Source organism: Mchenga conophoros, linkage group LG15 (assembly GCF_057382185.1).
Source record: "Mchenga conophoros isolate Kocher_MC1m ecotype Shallow Benthic linkage group LG15, M_conophoros_male_GT1.1, whole genome shotgun sequence".
NCBI classification, from domain to species: Eukaryota; Metazoa; Chordata; class Actinopteri; order Cichliformes; family Cichlidae; genus Mchenga; species Mchenga conophoros.
The window spans coordinates 18,618,680-18,646,199 of record NC_140540.1 but is presented as its reverse complement, the minus strand read 5'-3'; the positions used below and the strand labels follow the sequence as shown (position 1 = coordinate 18,646,199).

At 39.6% G+C, this 27,520-nt stretch overlaps 1 protein-coding gene across 6 annotated transcripts in view; it reads right to left on the bottom strand.

The window, feature by feature from the left end:
• Positions 1-702: 702 nt before the first annotated feature.
• Positions 703-27,520, bottom strand: part of LOC146558185 (dystrobrevin beta-like) — a 45,214-nt gene continuing 18,396 nt past the window's right edge. For 5 of the 6 annotated variants that reach the window (XM_085247973.1, XM_085247976.1, XM_085247972.1 and 2 more), the window contains 16 exons: positions 27,203-27,357; positions 26,951-27,050; positions 25,289-25,455; positions 21,509-21,633; positions 19,013-19,084; positions 15,125-15,202; positions 13,377-13,461; positions 13,170-13,249; positions 12,588-12,701; positions 10,081-10,177; positions 9,777-9,797; positions 8,438-8,591; positions 7,023-7,112; positions 6,834-6,881; positions 4,110-4,143; positions 703-2,934 (listed from right to left, as the gene is read on the bottom strand). In XM_085247973.1, coding sequence (XP_085104099.1) covers positions 4,136-4,143; positions 6,834-6,881; positions 7,023-7,112; positions 8,438-8,591; positions 9,777-9,797; positions 10,081-10,177; positions 12,588-12,701; positions 13,170-13,249; positions 13,377-13,461; positions 15,125-15,202; positions 19,013-19,084; positions 21,509-21,633; positions 25,289-25,455; positions 26,951-27,050; positions 27,203-27,357 — 1,394 coding nt within the window. In that variant the 3' untranslated portion in view covers positions 703-2,934; positions 4,110-4,135. The remainder of the gene's footprint in view (positions 2,935-4,109; positions 4,144-6,833; positions 6,882-7,022; positions 7,113-8,437; positions 8,592-9,776; positions 9,798-10,080; positions 10,178-12,587; positions 12,702-13,169; positions 13,250-13,376; positions 13,462-15,124; positions 15,203-19,012; positions 19,085-21,508; positions 21,634-25,288; positions 25,456-26,950; positions 27,051-27,202; positions 27,358-27,520) is intronic. The other variant, XM_085247977.1, reaches the window with a different exon arrangement.

The following is a 27,520-nucleotide window of genomic DNA, read 5'->3' as shown; positions in this document are numbered from 1 at the left end:
CAATATGGCATTAATAAAGTCTGCTTAATTTACGCCTAGTTTTCTAACCCACCTCCACCTAAACGTCTCTTTCTAATTCTATATCTGACTTGATATCGATTATTATTGATGTCTGCTGGTCTCCTCATCCAACGCATGCACAAAATATATTAAAATACTATATTAAAGAATTTTTGCAGTGCTTCTGGATAAACCAAAGATCGGAATATTCTTCTCCATTTTATTTTGCCCTGAAATCCTAAATTGGTGTGTATATTTTTTAGGTTACTGGGTCATCTAGTCTAAAATAGATGATGCCTTTGTTTTCCTAATGACCCAGAACTTCATGTGAATGATTAAAAACACTCTTCTCCATACACCTCACTTCTCAGGTTTCTCTGGCCTATAGTTTATTTTTCTGGTGGTTCTCAGTGAGTTGCTGCAATATCCACAGGATTTAGAAAAGCTGTAAACCAGATGAGGGAAGTCAAGGAATTTTACAAATGGATCACTTTCCAAGAATACAGCGGACTGCGGTCTCCAGCTTGTTTTACAGATTTATTACATTAGATATGTTTGTTTGGCCAAACTGCGCTGCATAGAAGACCAGAAGGGGAATCGAGGGCTGAGATCATGGAAGAGGTAATTATATATACACTTTGGAGCCTTGCTCGTCCTCCAGAGATCAAGACCAGCGCACACAGAGACCAAAGAAACTCCTAGTTTGATGTTAAATACTATTTATTGCAGATCAAACACAGATGCACACTTATCACTCACACCATCAGCTCCAGCAGGCGCAGAGCTGAAGGTGTTTACAGCTTCATGTCAGGACGCGCCTGACCTGTCGCACTCAATTTCTCTCACTCACTTACTTACTTTCTCACACACACATACACGCAACGAAACGTGAGCTCATGTATTTATTAACTCACTCACACAGTCAGTCAATCATTTGGCAGACTCGAAAAGTGATAATCCCAGTCGCAGTAAGTCAGTCAAACAACCTGGAGGGCTGATGAAAGGGAGGGAAACCGATCTGAAAACGTACAAAACAGTAAAGAGAGCAAACCAACAACCTGTACAGGTGTTTAAAAACATGCTGCGGATAAAATAAAATCTCTTTGGATTTGAATACAGACATAATTTTTGGGGTTGATGGGCGGAGAAGTTCGACTCCTGCAAATCCCCTGCATTTTGGAGGAAGCTCTAAAAGGCAGTAAAAAGTAGCAAAGGATTGGATTGTTTTGAATATTTTAAATAAATCCCTTCTGATGTCTTTGGTTTGAAGTAAAGTTAAAGTAAAAACAGTTTCCTGTGTGGTTCAGTCAGAGCATATATGTCTTCTCAAACTTTCTGACTTAAATCAAAGCACTTATAACCCTTCATAAGAGGCAGACTTCATCTTGATGATGTGAAAGTATTCAGATTTTCACACGGAAAAGCAAAAAGCTACAGAAAAGTCCAGCAAAACTGCTCAAAACTGTTGATATGATGTTTAACTGTTCATTTGGTGGGTGTAAGTATTTCCAACTTTGCTACTCTTTAGTAAAATTGACCCTGTTGAAGTTACACACACTGCAGTACCAGGATACACAGGGAGGCCTGAACACCCTGAGCTGTTATCATTACCGGCAGGTTTCACATACAGACTGTATAGAAAGATGGACAACATGCAGCAGTCTCTGAGGGATTTGATTTGTGATCAAGATCAGGCAGCAAATCAGTTCAGAGACACGGAAGCGGTTCTTAAGCCTTGTGTTTTTTTGCATTTGAGCCATCTTCATCTTCATTTTTTTGGAGCTAGAAGTCACCATATTCAGATGAGATGGTGCACTGTATCCACAGACTGTACGGGGGCAATTTAAAGACTCATACCTGCTATTTAGAATACTAGAACTTCACTTGCTAAAGCTGGAGCACAGGTTTCTTTGCACAGGCTTTTAGCACAGTTAACAGCACAGCAAGCAAGGTTATCAGTGCATAAAAATGCCCCCAATAACACCAAACTGAAAGGCTCAATATAGTTCAAGTAGGTGCTTTATTGAAATGGTACCCCATGTACAGCTGTCTTAAATGGGTATGGTTGCTATAGAGAATAAAAGAGGCTGTAAACATGCTTATTTCTGCTGTGAAGTTGGAACTTTTCAGCCATCTAGACAGAGCAGAGAGAGCAGCCGCAAATAATGCTGAACTAGAAAGCCATAAGCTGAAGATTTTCCACTTTTCCACAATATTTTCTAGATTTTGTACAATGGAAGAAAGTTGTGACACGATGCCCATCTTCTACATACAGCCTGTGTTTTTAGACACCAGGACTTTAACTCTCCACTCTGCCGGACTTGACGCAGCAGTAGACATCCCATTAAAGCTTATCGTCTCAGCAGGACCCGACGACACTCGTACACACAAAAACAATCAAACCGGAAGAATAAATGGCAAAAACCTCAACAAATTAAAGCAATAAATACTAAGCACACAGTGCCAAATCTTAAAACTTTACAGCTCGCCTCTAGTCTTTGACTTCTCCTCTTCCTCCACCTCATATGTTACATGCTTTATCTCCTTCCTCATCCTGAAGCCTTCATGCTCTTTACACCTTTACAAACATCTTTCTTCTCACTTACTCGAACCTTACTCGTGGCTTAAAAAAGAAAAAAAAAAGAAAAATGCTGAGCGCACACACATGCTACAGTACAGATCAGTAGGTTTCAGATTCCTCATTTAGCTATGCGTGATCAAATCAAAAATAATCAAAACAAAAGTAAAATCACAGTGAACAGACGCACACAGAATCACATCTATACATCAGTAGTGACCCAGCGGCCGTTTGGTGTCCAGCATCGTGATTGGTTGATTGGGAAGAGAAGCTCTTCCCCTCCCCGTCGGCTAAAAACGAATATCTGAAGATGTACTCCGTCAGTCTTCTTTGGCCGTGATGAAACATGACTCCACCTGAGGGACAGGCCAACCAATGAAAAGTTACCGAGGCATGTAGGAACGGTAAAGCGCTGACACACGTTATCACTTTATGCTCTTTAATCTGTTCGGCCGTGATTCATCTGTTTATGTTAACCAATTACAATCTGCTAAACCATTCGTTGGTGTGCGTCAACATGCAGACTTGGGTCAGGAATAAACTCCTGGTGTGTGATCGTGTGTAACTAGTCTCACAAAGGTTTACAAATGTGTGCGTAAATTTTGATGGCTCACAAATGCACGCTCCAAACCTCGCAAGCATGATGTCGAGCATGAAAATCAGGTAATATGACAAGAAGGGCACCTACAGTAAGTGTCAACCATATCCAGCTGAGCAGCTGTTTTGTTCATTTTCAGTTTATACACAACAGGTATTTTTTATGTTAATGCAATCTTGTCATTTGACTCTTGGAAGGAGAACAGAGTACCAAACTTCTACTTAATTTAGCCTAAAAGCCACCAAGGCACCATTTTTAATTTGTTAAACCCCAAACTTAAAAAATGGATTCCTAGAATAAAACATATCCTTAAGCTGTTGTTTGTTACTATGAAATTAGATGATTTATGATTCAGACACACACAAAAAAAATCTCATTGGATAAAAAAAATATATGATTTTGTTTAAAACAAATAAAAATCTGTGACCTAATTTCAAATGCAATAACCTTGATTTGTGTCGCTTCTTTTAGTTAACAGCTGAACATGAACTAAAAATAAGATTTGAAAACCAAAACTGCTCCTGTAGGAGGATTTTGTTTGCCGCACACAAGGTTTTTCCTCAGAACTGCTTGATTTGTTTTCTGAAGCGGAACCTTCCTGTCGAACACTGGGGTGTGTTTGCCTCTTTGATTGCTTCTGCATGAAGCAAAATTAAAAACCTCACAAAGCTGACCGCGAGGAACCAGAAACAAGCCATTTGGAGGCCTGTGCAAACAAGTTCAAACACATAAACAGCTCGATTGAGTCATCAAATCAACCCGTTTTCCCCCATAAAACATGAACGCAGCATCTTTCTTGCCTTTCCTTACATTTCCTTTTTTAGAGGACGCCGGACTGAGTTTGAAAAACTGCCTACACAGCCCTGTTCTTCTGCTCTAGAGTAGTTCTGATTATCATGCAATTAATAAGAGGAAATGCATGAAAATACTTACTTTTAACATTGTGTCCTGTCAGCATTTTAACTTGCTAAACACACAGAGAAAGAGAGAGAGAGAACAATTCATTAGTGCACAGCAGAGCAGTCTGAGGCTAAAACAAGTGCTAAAGGTTCCTGCCAGAACCTGTAATAAGAAGCAGAGCAGCTCCTAGCACAGAAACATAAAAGAAGCCCTTACTTAGCAGGTGCCACACAAATTAACTCCAGAGACAAAAACTCTATTGTAGGCAGCTCTAATGCAGTAGTTTTATTTATCCTCCAAGACTTAACTGTGGCCTCCTGTTCGTCTGTCTGTAGGGGAGGGGGGGTTTGGATTATTATCACAGGTTAGTACTCTAACGAGCGCTCAGGCCGAGACCAGGAAGTAGTTTCGCCACTTCTCCTCCGCAGGCGGTCCCCTCATAAAGAGGAGGGGCTCCATAAAGCATGGCTAATGAGACGGCATGCTAACGAAGCTTGCTACGGTGCAGGCGAGCGCACCTGGAGAGGAGAAGGCGAACAGGAAAAGCTGCGAGCACGAGCGGATTTAAAGTGTAAGCAGAGAGACAGCGATGCGATCCACAAATCAGATTTGGCTCTATCATCATCAGAAAAAGTCGAGAAACAGAGCAGAGCTTACTATCTTATATCTGGAATTGCTAATGCTGGCTGTATTTCACTAGAAGACATAATAGTGCTGCACTACTATATCATGATTAAATTATCTTGGTAACATTTTTCAACAAAATTTCCTTTCCTCTGCACAGATCAGCTGTTTGCACCCGTTTAACAGTTGTGCAAATAAATACACATAATCCTTTATTACATCCAATTTCCAGGCACGTTTCAGAAGGAAATATCGCCCTTTTCCTTCCACTTAACTCAACTGTAAAACACAGCTACTCTGATTTTCTATACAAACCATATGAGCAGATGATAAAATACGATGCATTACTGCAGATTAAAGGCCTTTTTCCAGACAAGCATGTGTTTTCAGTTTTGTGGCTTGTTAAAATTGTTCGGATTGGAGTTATGTAAAAGCACCGCTGGGATTTATGTGAGGTTACCAGCATGAATACAGGCCCCAAAGGAAGAGAGCTATGCAGGCCCACGTTTGCATGCTGTGCCTGTATACAATCACCAGGGGGCAGTGTCAGAAATAAGTGGATCGAAGATTTATGTGCTCAAGTTGGTTGTTCAAGTTCAGCCCCTGCAGGGAACTCCCACTGTTTGAACTTTAAGATAGTACAGAATGAATGGGTCTCTAAGGAGCTGTAGAGCAAGTATAAATCATGATTTTTATAGGACTTTTTAAAAACTAGATTCTATTCTAGTAATTCTAGTTCTATTCTTCTTTCTGTGGCTCGTACAGGCGTAACAGCACCATGAGCCACTAAAATTTTGATTTTAGGCATGAAGCGGCACAGAAATCGCTTCTACAAAAATAGAAGCTTCTGATGTGGCGCAAGTACTCTTCCAACATCTAGTTATTGTCTGAAAATGAGCGCCATTAAGAAAGTGTGTCCGCCTCTAAATTTTTAAAAGACAAATCAGTTTATGGACAAAATTTGCCGCACTGTAAAAGAAAAACTTGCAACTTTATGCAAATTCGGGCATTTTACAGAACCTGGATTTCTTTTTGGTTCATGAAGAAGTTTCACCTCTCAGGAGTAAAGAGAGAGAGAGGAGTCCCAAAAGTTTACCCCTAGTTGAGGTTGTCCTCGCGGTCACTGTCAACATAATCGTTAAGGGTGACATGAGATAAGGTGTGAATCAAAGGTTTGGGTCGTTATAGTCACAGCAACAACTCCACCTCATTGTAAGTCGATTTAAAAAACTTTCCTCTACATTTTGCCGCGACGTTTCAAAGAGTCGTAAAGTAAATAAACGGCAGACAGAAACAACGCAGGTCGAAGAATATTACGTTTCACGCATGCGCAATACAGGAACCTAAGTGCTTCAGTCGTTCCAGTGTGCATGAACAACTGAGCTGAAACGACTGAAAACGATAGTGTAGATGCGGACCGTTTTCAGACAAAAACACTGTTTTTGAATGTATCCGGATAAGTCACATCAGTCTCCATCAGTCTTTATAACTTAAGAAGCTTCGTGTAGATAAGATCTTCATAGTAGATCGAGGCGCGGGTCATTACAGTCACAGGGACCAAGGCGTGACTGCTTTGTGATAAGATCTTCATAAAGATAAGAACTCCAAACTTTACTATTCAAGCCAACTTTTCAACCAATCAGCATTCTGCCTCACTCAACATCGGCCTACGTGTTCTTGGCTTTTTGTAGGAAACATGCAACTCCGAAGCATTTTATGCTGGTTTAACTGCCACAGGCACTCGCCATGCATATCCGAAGCACTACACAAACAGACGCCACATAAATCCCACAACATAATGACCACCCTGGGTCTCGTGGTGCTACAAAAACAACAAGGAAAGCTTCTGAAGACTTGAAAACCTACATTTTTATCAACTTTTGCAAGAATAATCCCTGGTTAAATACTGTTATTATAATCATACCTTTTCAGGATATTGAGAACACTTTAAAAATAATATAACCAAATATAAAAAGAACATTTTGAATCAAGTAGAAATAATTAAATCAGTCAATTTAGCTGTATGATTCCTTCAGTAATTGCACTTAACATATATACAGGTTTTGTTAGCCAATTAAGCGATTCAAAACAGCATAAATGCAATTAAAAAAAATGTAGGTAACAATACTGTACCTCTTTCCTTCCCATTCAGCAATCTCTCCTCCTCCTCCCGACTGTCATCTGCTCAGAGGAGACAGTAAAAAGTGACGTTATTGTAGAAAAATGTGAAGACTTGGTTTTAAAAATCTAATTTCTTGTCCATGTTTAACAGCTTTGCACGCAAAACTACAACAAAAGGAGTGCGTTTCTGTTTGTGTGAACCTGAGTGAAGCTCTTTGACCAACGAGGACACGGTGTTGGTGATAGAGTCGGCTGCAACCAGGAGGTCGTTTCTCAGGTTTCTCCTCGGGCCTGGAGCAAAGAAAACAATCATTATTTTATCCAGCACTTGTATTTACAGTAATTAGACAGTTTTGTTGTTCCCTGATTATTTGTGCTGTTACTCTGTCTCGCTGTGGCAGCAGCATATAATCTGGTGTGAATGAAAAGAGCTGTTTAAATGATGATGGAAAAGAATAAAAAGGGGCTGAAATGCGAGCAGAGCAGACGTGTGAAAAAGCACTTTGAGGCCAGTTTGAGATTTGTGATGCTGGTGTGCTTAAATACAAGAGATTTAAATGTTTTTCCTCCAATTTTTAGGTAATGAGGAACCTGTTAAGCTCATTTTCGTCTTTGCACTTTTATTCTTAGTCTCTACTACAACAGCTTTGCATAATTCACAGCTCAAAATAATCCTTATTTGTCTTATGCTCAGTTAATTTCTTCTGAAAATTAACCGACTTATAGTTTTGCATAATTAGTGAATAAAGTGCAAACTGTGTGTGGCATTGTGACGGCAAAGTGCATGTATTTATTTGATGAATGAGAAAATGTATAAAATGCCTTTATTGAGGATTCTGACTTGCTGCCGAGTCTCTTTCACACTGCTGGAATTGCAGCAGTCAGGACACCGAACACACACCAAGAATGCCTGATCAATCAGTCAAACCAATTTCAGTTTGATCTGCCGACAAATGGAAGTAATTTCTACGTCCATATGCGGGGCATATCCCTTCTCGTTATAGGGAAGGACACAAAGACAGAAGGTTAAAAAAAGATTTGACGAGGACAAACAGGCACACCGAACTATTTATGCACAAAGAGCTGAGTAGGAACAACCTCAATGAGATAACAAGACACAGGTGAAGACAATCAGTGGACACAGGACTCGAGAGAAAGCAAACCTCCAAAGTAACAGAATACAGATGTAAATCCTAACACAAACACCAACAGAGGAACAGGAAAGACTAATTCTTATAAAAAATAAAAATACCAAAACTAAACAATACTAGAGACAAAATTGTCAGGGCTCTGTGTGCGGGCAGGAGGAGAAACCACAGCTTTCTTGCTGGCAAAGAACAAAAGCATAAACTGAACAATGAAAGCTGAGACCGGAAACACACAGGCAAATCTGAGGGTACGACACGACGCTGAACACTGGAGGACACGCACTATAAATACACATCAAGGAATGACGAACAGGTGGGAACACAGCCGGGAGAAATTTTACCTAACAAGACAGAGGAAGTGAAACTAGAAACACTGACATAAGACATAAACCTTCAAAATAAAACGGGAAACAATTCACTTTTTTTTTTTTTTTTAAGGTTGCCATGTGGGAGAGAAATGAGTCCTACCTTGAGCAAAAGCCTCTTGTACATCACCTCCCACCCCAGCGAGGGAGTCCTGAGGAGGATACATGTGTGCCTGGGAGGGTACAGCACCTACAGAGCGGACGGCTGACGGGCTCGGCCGAGAGGGAGAGGAGTGAGAAGAGCCGGCTGCCTGCGCCTACAAGATGAGAGGAGTTATCAGAGCTGGTTAATGTTACTTCGAGAAGGTTTTAGATTACAAGATCACACCTTTTGCATTTTGCTTGAATATACGTCCAGTGTGTGGACTTATCTAACTTAACCTTTTAGTTTGGATAACAATTAATTACTAGAACCAGCTGACATGGCTTGGGCATCTGAACAGGATGCCTCCAGGCACGTCCCAGGTGACCTGCTTAAGCTTGATTTAGACTTCTGCGGTAAATCTACGTTCTAACCGGAAACCAGTTTTAACCCTACATCACAACCTTCCGCACCATTCAAGTCATTTGAATGGCATGAGGTGGCGTCGACCCAAAATATAGTAAAATTTCTCATGGGGGGGGAAGGTCAGGTTATGGCATAGGATTAAACAGAGTTTCCAGGTACGTCGTAAGTTAGGACGTAGATTGCCTATAAGTGGCATAAAATAGAAGAAGTTAATTATTAACTTAAACGATGAGGATGAAAACGAGACCAGAGTATTACAAAAACAGGCACACTTAGAAATGGATGGTTCAGGTTAAAAACCAGGCTTTGCTTGACTGGAGTCATCACAAACACACTCACTCTAACGTCACTGTGTTTCCAGAGTTGTTCACTTGCTTTGTGTTAGCATGTTGCCTGTGCAAGTGCTTGCAAAGAGTCATGAGTCACCTTAGCGGCTGTTGTTTCTGGTGTGATTGTAGTTTGCACTTTACCATGACGCTCTGGGCCTTTTTATGCGCTGAAAATAAAAGTAACGTCCAAATCGCCGCTCATCCGCTCAGCTATTTTCCTCCCTGCACATGAACTGAAGTCAGCTGATTGTTGTGCAAGTGTGCAGGAAAAGGGAGTGTTTTGGTTTCTTTTCTGTCGTGAAGAGGTTTTCAATCTTTGCTCACCTCCTGCCCTACTTTCCGTGATTTTTTTTCCTCTTCCCCGAAATGACTTTAAAGTTTAAAGACTGGGTTTGTGTGGCGGAAGCATCGTGACAGGGATCGCCAGAAAAATAACTGCAGTGATGCACATGGAGAGCGCTCTGAAGGCGCGATCAGCCACATTTAAATCATGTACAGGCCTGTTTTTGATTTGACTTTTTGATTGCATGTGATATTTCAGGTGACTAATAAGGACTGAATCCCACAGTTACTTCAGTGTTTCCAACAAAAAGGTATGGACTTACTGCCTGTCGCTGTTCCTCATCCTACAGGGACCACAACATGGGCAGCCGGAAAACAAAGAGGGCGGAAAAGAAGAATGGAAAACAAGAGGTCAGACACAATGAGAGCCAGAAAAGTCATAGAGGAAGAAACATCAGAGGGGAAAATGAGGCTTGTTACTGCAAGGACAGAAAGAGGGGGGTGTGAGGAGCAAGGGAGGCTTTGCCCTCTAGTGTGAGAAAATACAAACTGCTGGAGATTTAAATCAGTGTGTGTGTGTGTGTGTGTGTGTGTGTGTGTGTGTGTGTGTGTGTGTGTGTGTGTCACCTTGAGCAGCTTCATCAGTCCTTCCAGCTGCACCATCAGCTCCCTCCTGCTCTCCTGCAGCGACGACATCCTCTGCTCCAGTTCGTCTTTCCTCTGTCTGGAACACGAACACACACACACACACACACACACACACACACACACACACACACACACACACACACACACACACACACACACACATTACAAAGGCTTTCTGAAGACAGGAGCTGGAGTAAAAATAGATTTAAGTCCCAAAATGTGGAGAAGATCAGAAATGCAACATGAAAGAAAAACAAGAGATTAGATTCACAGTCCTGAAGTGCTAAAACAATCTGCAGAAGCAGCTGTGTGATGAGGTTAATAAATAGATGAATAAGAGAGGAGAGATGTTATTGAAGAGCATGTAGGAGAGCCTTTCCAGGGAAAAAACCAGCTAGATTACGTGAACTTTTAGTCAGAAATCCTCAATGTTTTGTAAGATGGCAGGGAGAGAAACACCAAGTCTGTTTGAGGACTTCAAATTAAGATGAATATATACACAAAAGTGCACTCAAAATACTGATAAAATACTCTGCAGCAGCAGGGCTTTCTGGAAACAAAGCTTTAACAGCAGGCATAGAGTTTAACATTCACAATCTTTTCCCACCAAACAGTATGCGGTCTGGATGAGACATTAAAGCGAAAGCAGAGCTCGTCTTTCTTTCCTGGCTTCCCTTCACGTGGCAAGATAAATGAGTAAATAAACAAATGAAAACAAGAGTCTGACTCATTCAGTAAATAGAGTTTTGTTTTATTGTTATCCCAGAGTAACGCTTTACCCGCAAGCTAGCCAACAAGTTCGCCAACAACCTCAGAAACGCCACTTTATCTGTATTATTTAAGATATAGCTTAGCAGTTTTCTCCAGTAACAATATCTAGCTCTGAGTCTGTAGCGGAAACACGAAAGAGATTACGAAGACAGTAATATTACTGATTACAGGCTTGTTAAGACATGAAGATGGGTACCAAATTAACTCTAGTTGGACATAGCTGGTGTGGTCAACCATTTATTCATTAAGTCCTGTCCTGAAGAGCATTTTCACCGCTGTCATTATGAACAAGGGGTGGTTGTGACTGAACCGGAGGACCCTGCGACAGTCTAAAGCGTGCCCTACCTTACCCTCCTTTTTGACTAACGGATACCATAATTTACAGAATGATCACCACGGTGCATTCAGTAAGACTGGAAACTAGTGACTCATAAAACCAGACCAAGGGCAAGAGGGAAAATTGCTGGCAGATTCACTTTGCACTGGGTGACATTTTCTTCTTTTTTTTTTAACCCTAATCTCATCCTGTAACAGCTGGAATAGCCTCCAGCTCCCTGTGACCCGAACTGGAAAAAAGATTACGAAAGAAGATGGAGAATTCTGAAAAATTGGCCATCAGAAAGAATGCAGGTTTTCAGTAAGAGGAAACACTAGAAAAAGCACTATGTTAACTTCACTGCAAGACTACCTCATACCATTTTAAATTTGGAGAGATTTTACCTCATTTGGAATCATGGCCACCAGGAGGAAGTAGAAAACTCCAGACAAACAGAAACAAAATAGAAAAGATGGGCTCTTACGTGCTGAATCTGAAAAATGTTTACTCTACTGCCGCCATGTGGCTGTTTTATCAGGTATGTTAGCGTGAAAACTGGAATAAAAACTAAAAATCTAATATAACAGCTCTGTTTCACACTTTAAAATATACACTTTTAAAATATTCGACCGTGGTTCAGGGGGTTGGGAAACTCATCTTGTAACCGGAAGGTTGCTGGTTCAATCCCCTGCTCTGTCTGTCTCGGTCGTTGTGTCCTTGGGCAAGACACTTCACCTATCGCCTACTGGTGTTGGCCAGAGGGGCCGATGGCACGATATGACAGCCTCTCTTCTGTCAGTCTGCCCCAGGGCAGCTGTGGCTGCAACTGTAGCTGCCTCCACCAGTGTGTGAATGTGAGAGTGAATGAATAATGGAATTGTAAGGTTCACGATAAGCGCTACATCTATATGCAATCTATTACTATTATTATTATTATTATTATTATTACATATTTAAATTTCCATAACATGCTGGAAAAAATGCCTGACTAACATCTCTCAGGGCAGAAATGTTATCGTTTACGTCAAAGCCAGGCAGTTTCCATCACTTTCAAGTTCCTCTCCTCTGCTTGAAGGACTTGTTTTTACTGAAAACCGCAATAAGTGCGTTGGAAGGGATTCCTTCTTTGGTGTTTTTGTGAACTCCACCATCTGTTGGTACCATCTGCCATAAAGAACTCTCCCTCTGCGCCACAGAGCAACACGGCAAGTTTTCTCGCCAATTCTGACCGCGGCGGTGTGGCAAAATCCGGAAACTATAGCGCAGCGAGCGAAAAAGCGATTGTTTGTGAAACATATTTTCTGTGGGTGTGACTGACAAAGTTAAAAGATGTACATTTTAACTATTATATGTATATTTTCTGTACAGAAACAGCAGGTCTCAAAGGAACTGCGTTCACCTGAGCAGACGGAGCTCGGCCAGCAGAGTCGGGTTGGTGCTGCTCTTCTCCGGGCTGGTCTGGCACGCTGCGTCATGCTCTGCACGGAGACGTTTGATCTCTGCCAAGATCTCTCTGGGAAATGAAAATCACACGGGTCAGCTGAAGCCTGATACCACAGTATTTTAGGAATGAACAGCCTGTAAATAAGCGGGGCAAGATGGCGAACTTCAGCAGGCTTTAGAGGAATCTTTTTTTGGAATGATGCACAAGTTTAATTTAGAGAGTAAAAAACAAACAAGCTAACAGCCAGACCACAGATGTTCACACAAACAGTGCTTTTATTGTGAAAGAACAAACTGTAAAAACTGATCATGCCCCCTTTAAAGTAATTACTTGGTAACGGTTAATCAAATATACGACCACAAACCATTCAGCTTCTTTCTGTCACTTTTTATTGATTTCGCTCTCATATATTAACCTTATATCTTTAAATAATTACATCTTTTTTTATTTGTATATTTTATGAGACCTTAAGCTCAAAAGTTTTTCCCCCCCCAACAAGTTAAATTCTCCACCTCGCTCCTGTTCACATATTTCTACCTGTTTTTAGACTCCAGCTGAGCAATGAGCTCCCTCTTCTGTTTGTTCGCGTCAAAGTTGATGCTCCGCGTCGGGATCACCTAAAACACAAGCAAACGGTTGATGGGTTTCATGTACAAACCAGAACAAGATCCCCGTGTAGTCGGAGCATATGCATGCATATGCACTATTAAAGTTAAAGGCTTAGAGGAGATGCGCTCGACTCACTCCTGTGCCTTCGGTCTCTGCCAGTCGTGTGGTGTAGCGAGCGATCAGTTTGTGCTCGTCGTCTTGCCTGCTGGGGCTGTCAACACTGAAACACAGGAAATCTCTAATTTACTGAGTCTAGTGTAAAACTGTATTTAAACCAGCAAAGAGCATGACGCATGAATTTAATGCAGGTAAATATGATCACTTTTAAGTTTTCAGAAATAACCCATTTAAGTACATAAATGTGGTAAAATCTGTGTCTCTCTGCATCTCTTTATCTCTCAGAAAATACTTTTAGGAAAACACCTCTTTTCACCATCTGTGTAAGAATGAAATGCTCTGAACACAGACAGGAAAAAAACTACAGAGTTTGTAGCTAAGCATGGCTCAGAGGGTGAGGACACCCAATTTTTCAGTAAGCATTGGAGGAAGCACAATTAACGGGGCAAATTTTTAACTAATAAGTATCACCAGTAAACGTCCCCAGGTGATTACTTACACCAAGACTGTACATCCTGATGTGGGGACATTTTGGCTTTTTAGCACCATATACATCATTCTGCTCTATAAAGTGTTTTATACTTTGTTAAACAAGCATTTTATTGGTTGTACTGTAAAATAAACCTAGTGTCCGCATATGAGGACCTTTTTTAATTAACTGCTTTCTGCTGGGTTAAATTAAGATAGCTCCCAGATCAGGTTTTATATTATAGTTTGCTGATGCATTATATCATTAAACAAGCATATATTTGCATAACAGTACATAAAATAGCTTTTTCTGCCTGTGGTGTCTCACCTTATTTTGTAAACATGTAAAAGCAATTTAATATTTTTCATAACACTGTTAGCAGGTTAATGTATGAATGAGCACTCAACACTTAACCATTTGCCGTGTGCGTGTGTGTCAGATTATTTATTTTAAAGCAGGCAATGTTTTTCTTGTGTTGAAAAAAATCCTCAGAGCTAAAACAGAAGACTACAGGAAGAAGGAAGCTTTTGCTCCTTCTGGTTTCTGAATTTAAAAAATAAATGAATTACTTCATAATTTTATTTGGTCTGTATTTTATAATGCCAGAGACACACTTCCAAGACTGCTAATTGTCCTTTAACGGAAATATTAGGCCGATATTAAACACTTCTGCATTATTCCTGATTCTCCTAGATAATATTCTATATTTTGAATTGACCCCATCTCTGAACTGAGGCCCAATATCTATTTTATTTAGCCCACACTCCTGGTTTAATTAGTGCTTCTCACCTGTTAGGATTAGTACTAATGCTTGTTTTTGTACTTTGTTAATGTTTTATAACAATGACTTATTGCATTATTGTGAAGCACTTTGATCTGCCTTTGGTTTTAAATGTGCTATATAAATAAAATTGTATTGTATTGATATTTTAAAAATGTATCTGTGTGTTGTTTCCAATGTAAGGCAGTCATAACTGTAATTTTATTGTATTGCAGTATTAAAAAAAAAAAAAAAAAAAAAAAATCCAAAACAGGATTTTATTGTAGATTAGAAAAGTTATTACAAAACCTGGGCAAATGGAAATCATCATTATTACAGGAAAACAAACTGAATTAAAAGCTAAGAAGTAACACATTAATTTAACAGGTTATTCTGTAGCTGCAGATTTCTCTCTTCATAAGAACTATAGCAAACTACAGTATTACACTTGGCTTCAGCTAAACTGTGCAGCACGGTGCCCTCCTCCTTACTGCCTCCCTGACTCCTTTACGTAACCACCCCTCCCTCCCTTCTCACCGCGGGCTGCCCTGGAGGCGATTCACATACGCAGCGATCAGAGCATGCTCCTCGTTCATTCGCTGAGCCGCTGCCAAGCTGGACGGACACAAAACAGACGCAGAGTAATCAGCCAGCATCAGATAACAGTCTGTCTTACAGGAATTACATCAGTTTAACTTCAAGTCAACACAAAATCTCTCTTAATAAATGTGCATATGAGTAAAAAGAAAGAATATTTTCATAACACCTGAAAAATGCATGTAGATTTTTATATGCAATGAATATCTTTTATTATTTCAATTATTCACTAACATGCAATGTTTCTTATTAGTTCATTTTTGGTCCATAAAATGCTAAAAGAAGTTCAGAAGAACCCAACGCACCAGAGTTTAAAGTGAGCCTTTTTTGCTTGTTCTGTCATATTAATCCAGTGCTGGATGCTCATATTAAACATGACTAATAATCATGAGGTCAGTGTATGTACAAGCCAGACATTCAGCCACCAGACAGCTTGAAAAGCTTCGTTTCACACAGTTTTTTTAACTACTGCAGCAGCTGGATAGCGTAGTCGTAAGACCCCCCATGCTAAAAACCAGCCCTGGAGCTGCGCGGCTATGTCTGCAGCCTGTCCGCAGTTCAGGACACAAGCATTTCACTGCATGTTCACAATGTTGCACTGTGTATGTGACAAATAAAGTTTGCATTTATTTATTTATACTGGCGATGTACGATGTCACAGAGGGGATAGCCCTAATATGGACGTCTCCTCTGCCTTTTAAAGCTGGTTGTGAGGGACAGGCAATCAGAAGAAAGTTGGATCAGTAAACATTGAATAAGGCTTAGTCTGAAGTGTGAATCACGCCTCTAACGGCACATTTTTCCACTGATTATTGCTTAAATGGTAAATGGCCTGTATTTATATAGCGCTTTACTAGTCCCTAAGGACCCCAAAGCGCTTTACATATCGTTAGCTTCATAGCATAATTGCCTAAGTCATTTGACTAAGTCAATGACTTAGGCACTTATGCTATGAAGCTAACGATATCCAGTCATCCACCCATTCACACACACACATTCACACACTGGTGATGGCAAGCTACATTGTAGCCACAGCCACCCTGGGGCGCACTGACAGAGGCTTCTGTCAGAGGCTTCTTTGATTAACCTTATTAACCTCTGTGAACTCTGTTTTTCATACCAAATATTGATTCACTGTGGAGGCTCACCTTCATGTATACAAACCCAGAGAGGGTGGAGAAGCTAGCATTCCTAAATCTGCACCAACTTTTCCCTTCAGCTGTTTTTTTAAATAGCTTTGCATCCTTTAAGTTACCACTGTCCACTGTGTGATTGGTTTACGGTAGGGCTGAACGATATATCGCATTTGCGATAATATCGCGACATGATCAAGTGCAATTTTCTAACCGCAAAGGCTGCGATTATACTCTGGACATGTCCAAATTCATGGGCTGCATCCTCCTGAGGCCGCATTTGTAGACCGATTACGTCACAGCAACGCGCCGAAGGCTGTCCAAATTCGTAGACTCCTCCGAATGTAGCCGACAAATGCGTCCTCCTTTTCCCCGAATTTGAAGGATGGGTCGGGTGTGTCCTTCGTGGCCTACCATATCCCAGAAGTCATAGCGCGGCCCAGCCAAACTCCAGTTTCCAGCAATGGCGGCCGCTACTAAGTTTTAAAATTACTCATACTAATCTTTCTGGGTCACAAAATAAACTTTTAACATATTTTCAGGCGAGAAAGTAGTTGTGTAAACATCAAATATCTGCTCGGTTTATCAAGATATCCCATATTTGCAAAAGTGCTTCGACGTTTTCAGAGGCGTCTGCTACCCACCAGCTCGACAGCTAGCCGGGAGCTCGAGGGTTACTGATGCGGCCGAGAACGGCACAACTCCCGGCACATCATTTTCAGATCACCGCGGAGTTTCGCTGCTCGGGTTAAACGTAATATATAAGTCACTTAGACAACCTAAAAATGTTATTGTTGGGCTTTTTTCAGTGTTTTGTTTGTTCGTGAGTAAATCGGTTTGGCTGAGATTAAAGTTATTAGATTAGATAAAAGAAAACTTTATTAATCCCCCGGGTGGGTTCCTCCTTGGTTTTCACACAGCTGACTAAACGTCAAACAGAAAACTTATTAAACAGAAGTATGAGACAGTCGAGAATTTACGCCAGTGTCTGGTTATATTTTAGATAGCAAGAAGCAGACGGCTGAGTTTATTAAACTCCACCGAGACAGCGGTGACGCTAATCAGAACTAGACCGTCCAATTTCACGCCTTTAAACTTTAAAGGCGTGTTTGTGTGTGTGTTTATACAATTGCTATTATGTTTGCACTTTATGTGTAATGTTACTGACTGCAGAGATCAGTAAGATGTGTGTATTTTTTATTTATTAGTTTTATTTATTTAATATTATTTTTTAATTGAATGACTGTCTAGTAGTTCACAGATGTCGAAAAACTGAGTGTGGTAAAGCCACCGATTTTTTTTTATGTATATTTCTGCAATCTGCACATTGTACTGACTTTCATTTTAATGTTTACACCAGGGTTCCTTGTCAGCACTTTATGCTCAGATGTTTGTAAGCTAAAAATAAACTATTGTGTATGTTCAAATATACTGTTGTGATTGAAGAAGTTAAATAAAAATGTCAGTCATCAATTCATGCATCACCTCATGTCATCATAACAGAGGTCTGTCTTCCAGGAAAGAACAGTTTAAAATTAATGTAATATAGTATTGGCCATACTATATGATGTATTGCTTGTCTTTGTTTAATAATACAGAAGACAAAGACCTTAAAAAATAATCGCATATCGCATCGCAATCGCAATATTGGGGCAAAAAATCGCAATTAGATTATTTTCCATAATCGTTCAGCCCTAGTTTACGGTGTTCTCTCTCCCTTGTGTTTTGATCGATTCTTCCTTATTTGTGATAAGTTTTGTAAGCAATTATTTCTGTACTATTAAAATGTCTTTTGACTGGAGCAGTTTCGTGTAAAGAACGGAAATAAGGAGCTGCAAACGAGCATTAAAAACTATTAAATCATCTTTCCATCCATCTTTTTCCACTTATCCAATTCAGGGTTGTTGCGAGGCCGAGAGCCTATTCTTACTCTTACAGGACGAGAGACTTAAATACACAATTTTTTCATTACTTGCAAAATAATAACGGTCTAAAATCTTACAAGCTATGTAGTGGAGTACGTGTTTTGGTTTTAGACATACACCTGTATGGTGGTGTCAGAGATGGCTACTGTCGGCTTGCAGGAAACTTCACAAGAAATGTAATAAATGTAAAAGTAATGGAAAACTAAACTTTTCTTTTAACTTGCACTTAATTCAACAGCTCTTTCACAGTGTCAGATCAAAGACACTGCAGACTCCTTCACCTCTCCACCTGCTTCCTACTCTCACTAACCTATGACAGCATCGTTTTACTGGCGTCGAGTTGGGCTGAATCTCGTATTAGTTTTTATTCACCCACCACGAGCCCTTAAATCGCTGTGAAGAGTTCACATCTATTTTTAACTGCGTGCAAGTGAAGCGCTCATGCTATCGAGCCCTGTGTCACCAGTATAGACCCTCTGCTGTGTATCCACGCAGCTAAAAACAGCCTCTTTATTTCTGTTAACTCATGATTCCTTTAATGTGAAATTACTAATAGAACAACCTAGTAAGCTTTCACTTCACCCAGTTTGCCTCACACTTCAACTCGGAGCTGTGATTTATTGAAACAGCAGCTGGCCAACCAACTTGCCTGACACAGTGGTTAAGGTCTTTATTTGCCTTGAATATTAGAGAAATATTAGTTTAAACAGAAAAAAGAAACGAAGCCACAAGATTGCACACTTTTAATCAGCTCTAATGTCAGTCTTTACCTTTTCGAGGACTCGCGAGCTGATGAAGACAGCAGCATGGCTTCACTGGTGTTCCCAACGGGTCTCGATGGTCTGAACAGACAAACACAAACATGCGTTAGAGGCTTATTATCAACAGAGTTCACACGGAGGAAGGATAGCGACGTTAAATCATTAAACTGCCGAAGCCTGCCTATCAGAAAGCACGCATTCTTACGCTCCCATTCACACAGTCACACACTCTCACATGCTTTTGAGTGCATTCATGCAACAGTGAACTGTAAAAGGTCTGAGCAAACACAGACAGGCCAAAGATCAAACGAGGGAGAGAGAAAAGAAAGTAAGAGAGGGAAGTGGAGTGAGGGCACATCCAGAGGAAAATTTTAAAAAGACTATAAATAATCACATTTTTAAGTCTGAAATTGAAACTGCATTTAAAAAAAAAAAAAAAAAGCATACTCACACCCGCGCTAAATTCAGCCTGTGTGTGCTGGCCTGAGTATGAGCCTAACGCCTGCAGGTCTGCAACGACCTGGTCGGCTTCAGTGTGGAAAATTAAACAATGCCGATACGCCACAGGGGGCGGAGCAACCGAAGCGTTTGGATATACAGAGGCGGGACTTTTGCTTGATTTACGTTATCTGAGTTTTCTAGGTAATGTAAAATTTTGTAGTTCGAATAGTTAGCTTTTAAGCTGTAGATGTTTCACTTCCTATTGTGAAAGTGTTTAAATGTTTAATTGTTAAACATTAACATCACGGCTACAAGAAAGCTTAATCTTTTTTGTTCTCTTTGTCTCTCACATCTAATGCGAGGAGGCCTCATAGTGAATATTCCTCCACAGCTTCAGTGACTTTAGAGGCACAAAGAGACAATAGTATCTGTACAGCCCAGCAGGCGTTTAACTTGGGCACAAAAAAATGAGCAAATCAAGGCTTTTTTGGAAATAAATTCAATGCAAAAAATCAAACAATCTTCTTTTTAAGCAATATGAACATTTTACACACTACAGAGGTCTATTTTACAGGGTAGATACACATGAATTCAATAATATGCAATCCAGTAATATTAACATTAATCATACAGTCATCATTTTTTTAGCTTTATTCACACAGATCTCCTGTAAGCCTATTATGTCAAATCTAGAATAAGTTTTAGAAATAGTTTAAAGGTCGTTAACGTTACCATCACACAGTTTAACTGGCACCAGGTTCAATACTTACAGTCCAAAATCATAACCAAACTATACAGGCACATCAATTAGATTGATTAGTAGTGAAGGGCTCTCAATATGGAAGCTCAAAAGCGCCAAAATAAACAAATGAATTGAAAATGTTAAACATACATGTATAGATTGGTTAACTGACACTTTTAATTTGCTTCTAAATTTACTAGATTTTGTATTAATTTTTTTATTTCTTTATTCCCATGTTTTAAATTTTCATTTTATTTAGTAACTTTATTTTCTATAAACATTTTTCCAACAATTTCTCTATTTTCTTTTTGTTTTTACTGTTCAACAACAGCAAAAAACTAATAAAAGTAAAAGCATTAATAACAACAACAATACTCATGAGAAGTCAAGCATCATTTCAACAGACACGTCAACCATACATACAACACTGTAAATCAATTATCCCATTTTCACCATCGTTTGAAGTCTTATGCAAAAAAAACAAAGCTAAACAAAAAAAACCTCAGAAAGGGTCAGATTAACAGAAATGTTTCCACTTTTTTGTAAAAATCAAGGGATTTATTTCGGACCAGGTAACTCCAGTGGGATGTGTTCCAATATCATCCCGTGCCATCTGAGTTTTACGAGAATAGTGCATTTTTCTTTGTGCAAAAATCAGAAGATTAAACCGCTTTCTGAGATTATTTTTTTGCATGCATGTATTTGGGAGACCAATGAGAAGTGACACCAAGTAAAGATCAATTGCGGTTCCTAAGATGTTCCTAATTTAAAAAAAAAAACAGACTGATAAAAGGTGGTGTGTATGACTGACAGCATTTATTTTTTCTCCTGCATTTATGTAAAGCATGTAACAAGGTTAAGTTTACTTAACATATAGCTTTTTAGTGTGTATCTAATCTAAAATAATAAGGTCAGTACTGTCATACAGGCCAGTAAATGAATCAATTCATACAAAAGCAAATAAATATAGAAGCATATTATTATTATTATTATTTTAAATACTTTGATATTTTTGTTGGCACATGTAATGAAACTTATATACTTTGTTAGTTTTAGGCCTCCATACCTTGAAACTATCACTGTAGGTTAAATTAACATTCTAATGAGGTGAACTGAGTGACAGGATAATTGGCACCAAAGGGGACATAATAGAATAGAATAGAATAGAAGCTGAATCCTTTTGTGCCTCACTGAGTAAGACCGCACTGATCTGACAGGAATAACCTGCATTATTAAAAAGCAGTTGTTGAAAATTTCAGTAACATTTAGCTTTTTGATATTTGGTGTAATAAATGTGTGAGTGCTGGGAGGTCATATCGTACATTATGTTGGCGAGGTTAAGGGTCCTCTCGGGTTCTTCTGGGTAAATTGGGTGTGGCGGCTCCCTAGACGACACGCATCCCAGAGTCCTGCTCAGGGCTCGACCGATCTTTGTCGCCGGTGACTTCTACACACAAAAACAAACACACAAGCATCAGTTTATGAACCCACACTGCATGAATGCAGTAGATGTGTGAAGCCCGTTTTAAAGAATCAACTTTAGCACTTATCGAAAACAGAGATACCTGCTAATTACTGCTAACTAAACTGCAGCACAGACGTAGTGAACAGACTGCTGCCCTTTAGCTAATCACTCACTTGTATATATGTACTCCCAGTTTCCCTTTGTTCACTGCCAGATCACTTTCTATTCTTTCCATTTAAGGCTTCTAGTGATTTCCATTGTTGTTGATCCTTCTCATGTTTCTTGTTATTATCTGTTGTGTTCACTTGTTATCTTCTCATGTATTGCCCTTGTACTGGTTTTGAGTTTCTGTAGTCTCCCAGGATTTGTGTATTTCCTGTCTATGATCTCTGCCTTTCTGGGTTAAAGATCTGGATTTATGGGCATTTATTCTGACTCTCTGTGTCCTGCTTTTGGGTCCTTCTCTGTCAGCCCTTACGCCACTTTGGTGCAATTTCTAGACTACCACAGTGCAGCTGTGCAACTTATTTGACAGATAATTTAATGAATCTCAAGGACTTTACTGTACGTGTGCATATTTAACCCTTCAAATGCCATTTTTTAACCTGAAAATGCCCTGACACTTAACTCCTGAGCACAAATCTTAAAATCAGGCATCTGTTTTCCCATGAACCACATTCAGGTTGCTGCTGTTGGGTGTCTTTGTTAAAAATAAAGAAAGAAAAGGACATATACTGAGAATAAAATGAAGCACAAAGCCCAGTCCTACAGAAAATCACATGTAAATATATGTAAAGCCTGAGCTACAATGAGTATATAATGTTACATGATGACAGGCAGGAGCTGCACTAGTTAGAGGCTTTAGACCTAAAACTGAAACATTAACAAGAAAAATTATGCCAAAGACTTACTGATGAATAATTCAACAACTATATCTTCTTCTATTAATACATAATTTCTTCATTAAAACATTTATTCCTTCAGGCTAGAGCAACTTTTATTTAAATTATCCGATTCACTTCAAATAAATACATCATGCCTGAGTATGAAGCTATAAATATTTGGGTATGTATACACTTGCATTTAGCTACTGACCCTTTGCCCACAATTATCAAGGTGTGTTTACAATGTGTGCTTTTATTTTTGAAACCAATTACATTTCCCAGGAGGCTATGTGACTGGTTCAGGTTGTTTTATACCAGAATGAGGGTAGAGCGAGTACGGCTAGAACAGGGGAACAGGTTTAACACCTCAAATAACTTAAAAAAAAACAAAACAATTTTTCTTTGCACGTGTGTACAAGCATCATCTTTGATTTTGAGAAATTCATAGCAGGTGAAGTGTGCACCTGAATGTTTCTTTCAAATTGAATAGATCATTGTGTTTGTATCACTGAACTTAGAGCCTGGCAACTCCATATTCAAATTCCTTTTCCCACTAACCCTCTAACTACGTCTCCAAACTGCTCAACCTGAGCTGTCCCTCCGCTGTACTCATTTTCAATCGCGGTCACTCCAAATGAAAACCTGAACATCTTCAGCTCTGCTTCTTTATCAGTGCCACCATCTCCAAACCCTACATCGGATCAAGTCTCACTACCACCTTGTAAACCTTTCCTTTTCTTTTTGCTGCTATTATTCTGTCACAAATCAGCTCTGACACTCATGTTTTTACCCTGCCTGGACTTTTTCCTTCACCTCTCTTATGCACTGTCCATGTCTTTAGATGTTTGACCCCAGGTATTTAAACTCATCAACCTTCACTATTTCTACTAATTGCACATTCACCTTTTCCACCTGTCTCGCTCTCATTCACACATATTTCATTCCTCTTCTCTCCAAAGCATACCTCCACCTCTCCACCTGCTTCCTACTCTCACTACAGGTCGAAATGTTGTCTGCAAACATCATAGCCTGCAAACAACAAAGGGCTCAGAGTCGATAGCCAATGTAGTCCACTCCCACCCTGAACCCATCTGTCCCTCCGGTCTCACCACCGTCTCGCTGTCCTCATCCATGTCCTGCATCATCCTCGTCCCTCTCTGGCACTCCCGACTTCCTCACGTAGTACCATTTATTAACAATTTACATATTTAATAAATAATTGACAGGACACTGAGTGGTCTCGATTGCGATATGTCAATTATGATACACGATGGATTCAAGCTCCAAAGAATACCAATGCTCTAATGGACGCCACAATTACATTTGTGCCCACTGTGAATTTTAATGTTTTAAAATGCTATTGTTATGTAGTTGTAGCCTCCAGTGTTATTATGTTGTTGTGGCAGGGGTGTGGTCTCTGGCTCTGCTGCAGTGGAGGGGTGGTACGGTAATCTCATAGGGTGGTGCCGGGAGGTTGGAGGGGACAGGTGAGAGGGATTGCAACTAATGAGCTCTCCCCCTTATTAGTGTCTGGAACCGGGAAGGAGTGGTGTGTGTAGTGTGGGAAGGCACTGGAAAGCTGGCTTCCCAGTTGAACACAAGGTGTCGAAGTAGTGGAAGACACTGTTTTTCAAAATAAAGGTGCTACGACTGACACTCAAACACTGTGTGGGTCCTGATCATTTCACAGTTGTTTTAAATATTTCTCAAGAGGGAAAAAAATATAAATATAATGAAATACAATAATTTTGTATTTGTAGTCATTTGCAACTATTTTACAAATGATCTGTTTTTTTGTTTTTTTTTAACTGTTGCTCAATAAATGAAATTATTCACTGAAATTAAATATTTTTGCTCAATGTTTTTCAGCCAACTGTAGAAAACATTAAGTACTATTAGATTATTCTGTTATCATATGTTACCTTATATATGTAATCAAAGTAGTTGAATTAGAATACTGCTGTAGATCATATTATACCCTTTAATATAGAGTGTGTGAGCTGTATGTAGTGTAGTTCTCATTATACTTTTGAGTTAACAGAACATATTCACATATTAGTTCATTAGATAAATGTGCATCACTCTGTATCCTTGATCTGCTGGGAATGTGTTACACTGTTTTCTTGACATGCTTAATTGTTGAATCATGAAGAGAAGGTTGTAAGCAGGAGACTCTGTGTCTAAAGACAGGGGAGATAGATAGACCACATTCCACACCCCCATTCCACACCCCCACCTTACAGAAAGCAGAGAAACAACTGCCGAGGTCATAACTTAGGCGCTGTAACAGAGAAAAAATGTGATGTTTTGGCTTTTACGACTAGCTGGGGGCCACTAGAGAGTATAAAAAGCTGAGCAACCCGTCACCATTTTGAGACATGTGCCTGACCCTCTGGTAGCATCTCTCCCGTCCGGACGTTGTAATGCTCTGACTGTTGAATTGTATGGAAATAAATGATTGTTGATTGAGCATTGATACACCGAGTATTGTCCTTCCTTCAGCCCAAAGATTCAAAGAATTGGGAGATTTCAACAGTACTTATAGGCATTACTTATTATTACTTTTACAGTGCGCAAGGAAAGGAAACATCACATGAATTATAACTTGTTTTCATTCATTAGCTTATGTGCAGTAATGGAAAGAGGTAAAAAAAAAAAAAAGTGTCCCCGTTGTACTACAAATGAGTCCAGATGCGCCTCCGCACAGCGAGAGCCCCCTGCTGTGATGGATGAGTAACCGCTCCGTGACTCACCCAGGAAGAGTGCTCCTTCATCTGATGCTTGTTGCTGTGCGAGCCGCTGGTGTTGCCACGCCAGAAGCAGTTCTGGCAGAGCTGGTAACCGCGGCAACGGAGGCAGCGATAGCGGAAGCCCGTCATGCCGTTGCTCCGACAGTAAGAGCACGAGACGGGATGATAGACTGAGAGAGGGGAACAAAAAAAGCATGAGATTGAGAAAGAGAGAGCACACTGTACAGTGGTTTTTATTTTCATATAATCAGTTATTACCACAATAAAATCCATTTTACATCCAAGACCTGACTTTACAAAGAGTGCACAATATCTAAAGGCACGATAAAAACATAAGGGATGACAAAGGGTTCTTTGCACAGTGGAGTGGAGTGGAACACAGTGTTTTTCTGTTCCCATGCACTGATGTGAATCACCAGCCAAATCTGTGGCTAATTAACTTTCTGGATACAGAACATTGATTGGCACTAACAAAATTACCCTTTTTTTAAACAAAAATACTGTTTCCACTTGAGGCAAGTAGCAGCACTTTTTAGCACAATTCTATTTTTAATTTGTACAAACATCTGAGGAGAGATGAGGGTGAAACAGGGGACACATTTAGCATAATTCTATATTTTTGGCTATTTCCCCTCCAGTATTTAGCTATCTTAGTTTGTTCACACGGTCAGGCAAAAGGTGAAACGCGATGTAAACTCAAAAGGTTTGAATGAATTCTGATAAAACTGAGTCTAGAGTTGAGTGGAGTCGTGTTAGGAATCCATTAGATTTCGTCTTACAACCACCAAACAAAAAAACCCTTATAGCTTAGAAACTATGGTTCTTACAAATGTAGCGTTTATGGTCAACATATAGAAAGTAGCATATAAAGATTTGACCTCTTCTTCAAAGTCAATCGATTGATTTAAAGGTTAAAATGATAATAATGCTATACAGAGCTATTTAAACCCTTTTGACAACATATATTGTACTTTAAGAGGCTTGTAGTGCAGTAAAAGTACAGTACATATAGGGAATGACATATGGAGATTCTAAATATTAGGTTACTTTGGACCTCTAACCTCAAATAAGGTCAAATTCCATAAAATGTATTTTTTAAATTATGCTTAAAAGTTGCCTACCTTTATTTATATTGGCACCATGTGTGAGATGATATACTGGTTTAAGGGGGACTCAAAATACCCCATTATCATTTGCATCTAAATATTATGTCACATATGACCTCTGACCTCACTTTTGCGTTTCTGTAAAAGTCTTTCTTTCAAAATGACCTCAAAATATTGTGTAATCATGTTTTTAAAGGAAGTATTATAAAGAGAATAATGTGCCTAGTTGGTTAAAAATATGCAGCAGAATAATATTGTATAATAAGCTCAAGTTCTTCATTTCCAGTTACTTACAAATCAGTGCCTATTATCTATTACCTATTCCGACATATTATATATATAATAAAAATAAACGTGTCATTCCACCATTATCTGACTTTTACTGCACAACAAACCTCTTAAAGTATGTTTAAAAACAGAAAATAAAATAAATATATGTAAAATGTAATACTGTTCTGTTAAATGTAAATACTGCCTTGGTGAAGGGTTGCAAGTAAATTTCTGCTAATAAACCAGGTCTGCTGTTAGAAAGTTTGCATTATATCGACAGTGTCTGTACCATGCTCCACATTGGCCAGGCGGTGCATCAGAGGCAGCCAAATGAGACACTGAGGAGGGTCGGCCACGATGTCCAGGAACATGTTGAGCATCACTCTCTTCTACAAAATAAGAGCAAGACTGTTTATGAACACAGAACCAACACAGAGGCTGTTTCATCCTTCAACCAGTTAAAATGAGTATGAGTGTGTGTGTGTGTGTGTGTGTGTGTGTGTGTGTGTGTGTGTGTGTGTGTGTGTGTGTGTGTGTTTACCTGTTGGGGGAAGCAGGAGCGTGCTAAGGTTTGTGTGTAGCCAAAGGAAGGCCCTTCATATACGGCAGTGGGCAGCTTGAGAGCCTCCCTCAGAAATTGATCAAACTTGGATAGTACCAATACACCGTTGGAGTCAGATACCTGAGAAAACACATCTACACACACACGCGTGTGCACACAAATACACACAAAATGAAGAAGGCAGCTTAAAATACTACATGTCCAAACCCCAGTGCCTCCCTTAACCTTGACTTTAACCAGTAAGTGTGGCAGATTAAACCAGTGAGTGTCATAAAAGCCAGACTCTCTCAGCTGAGT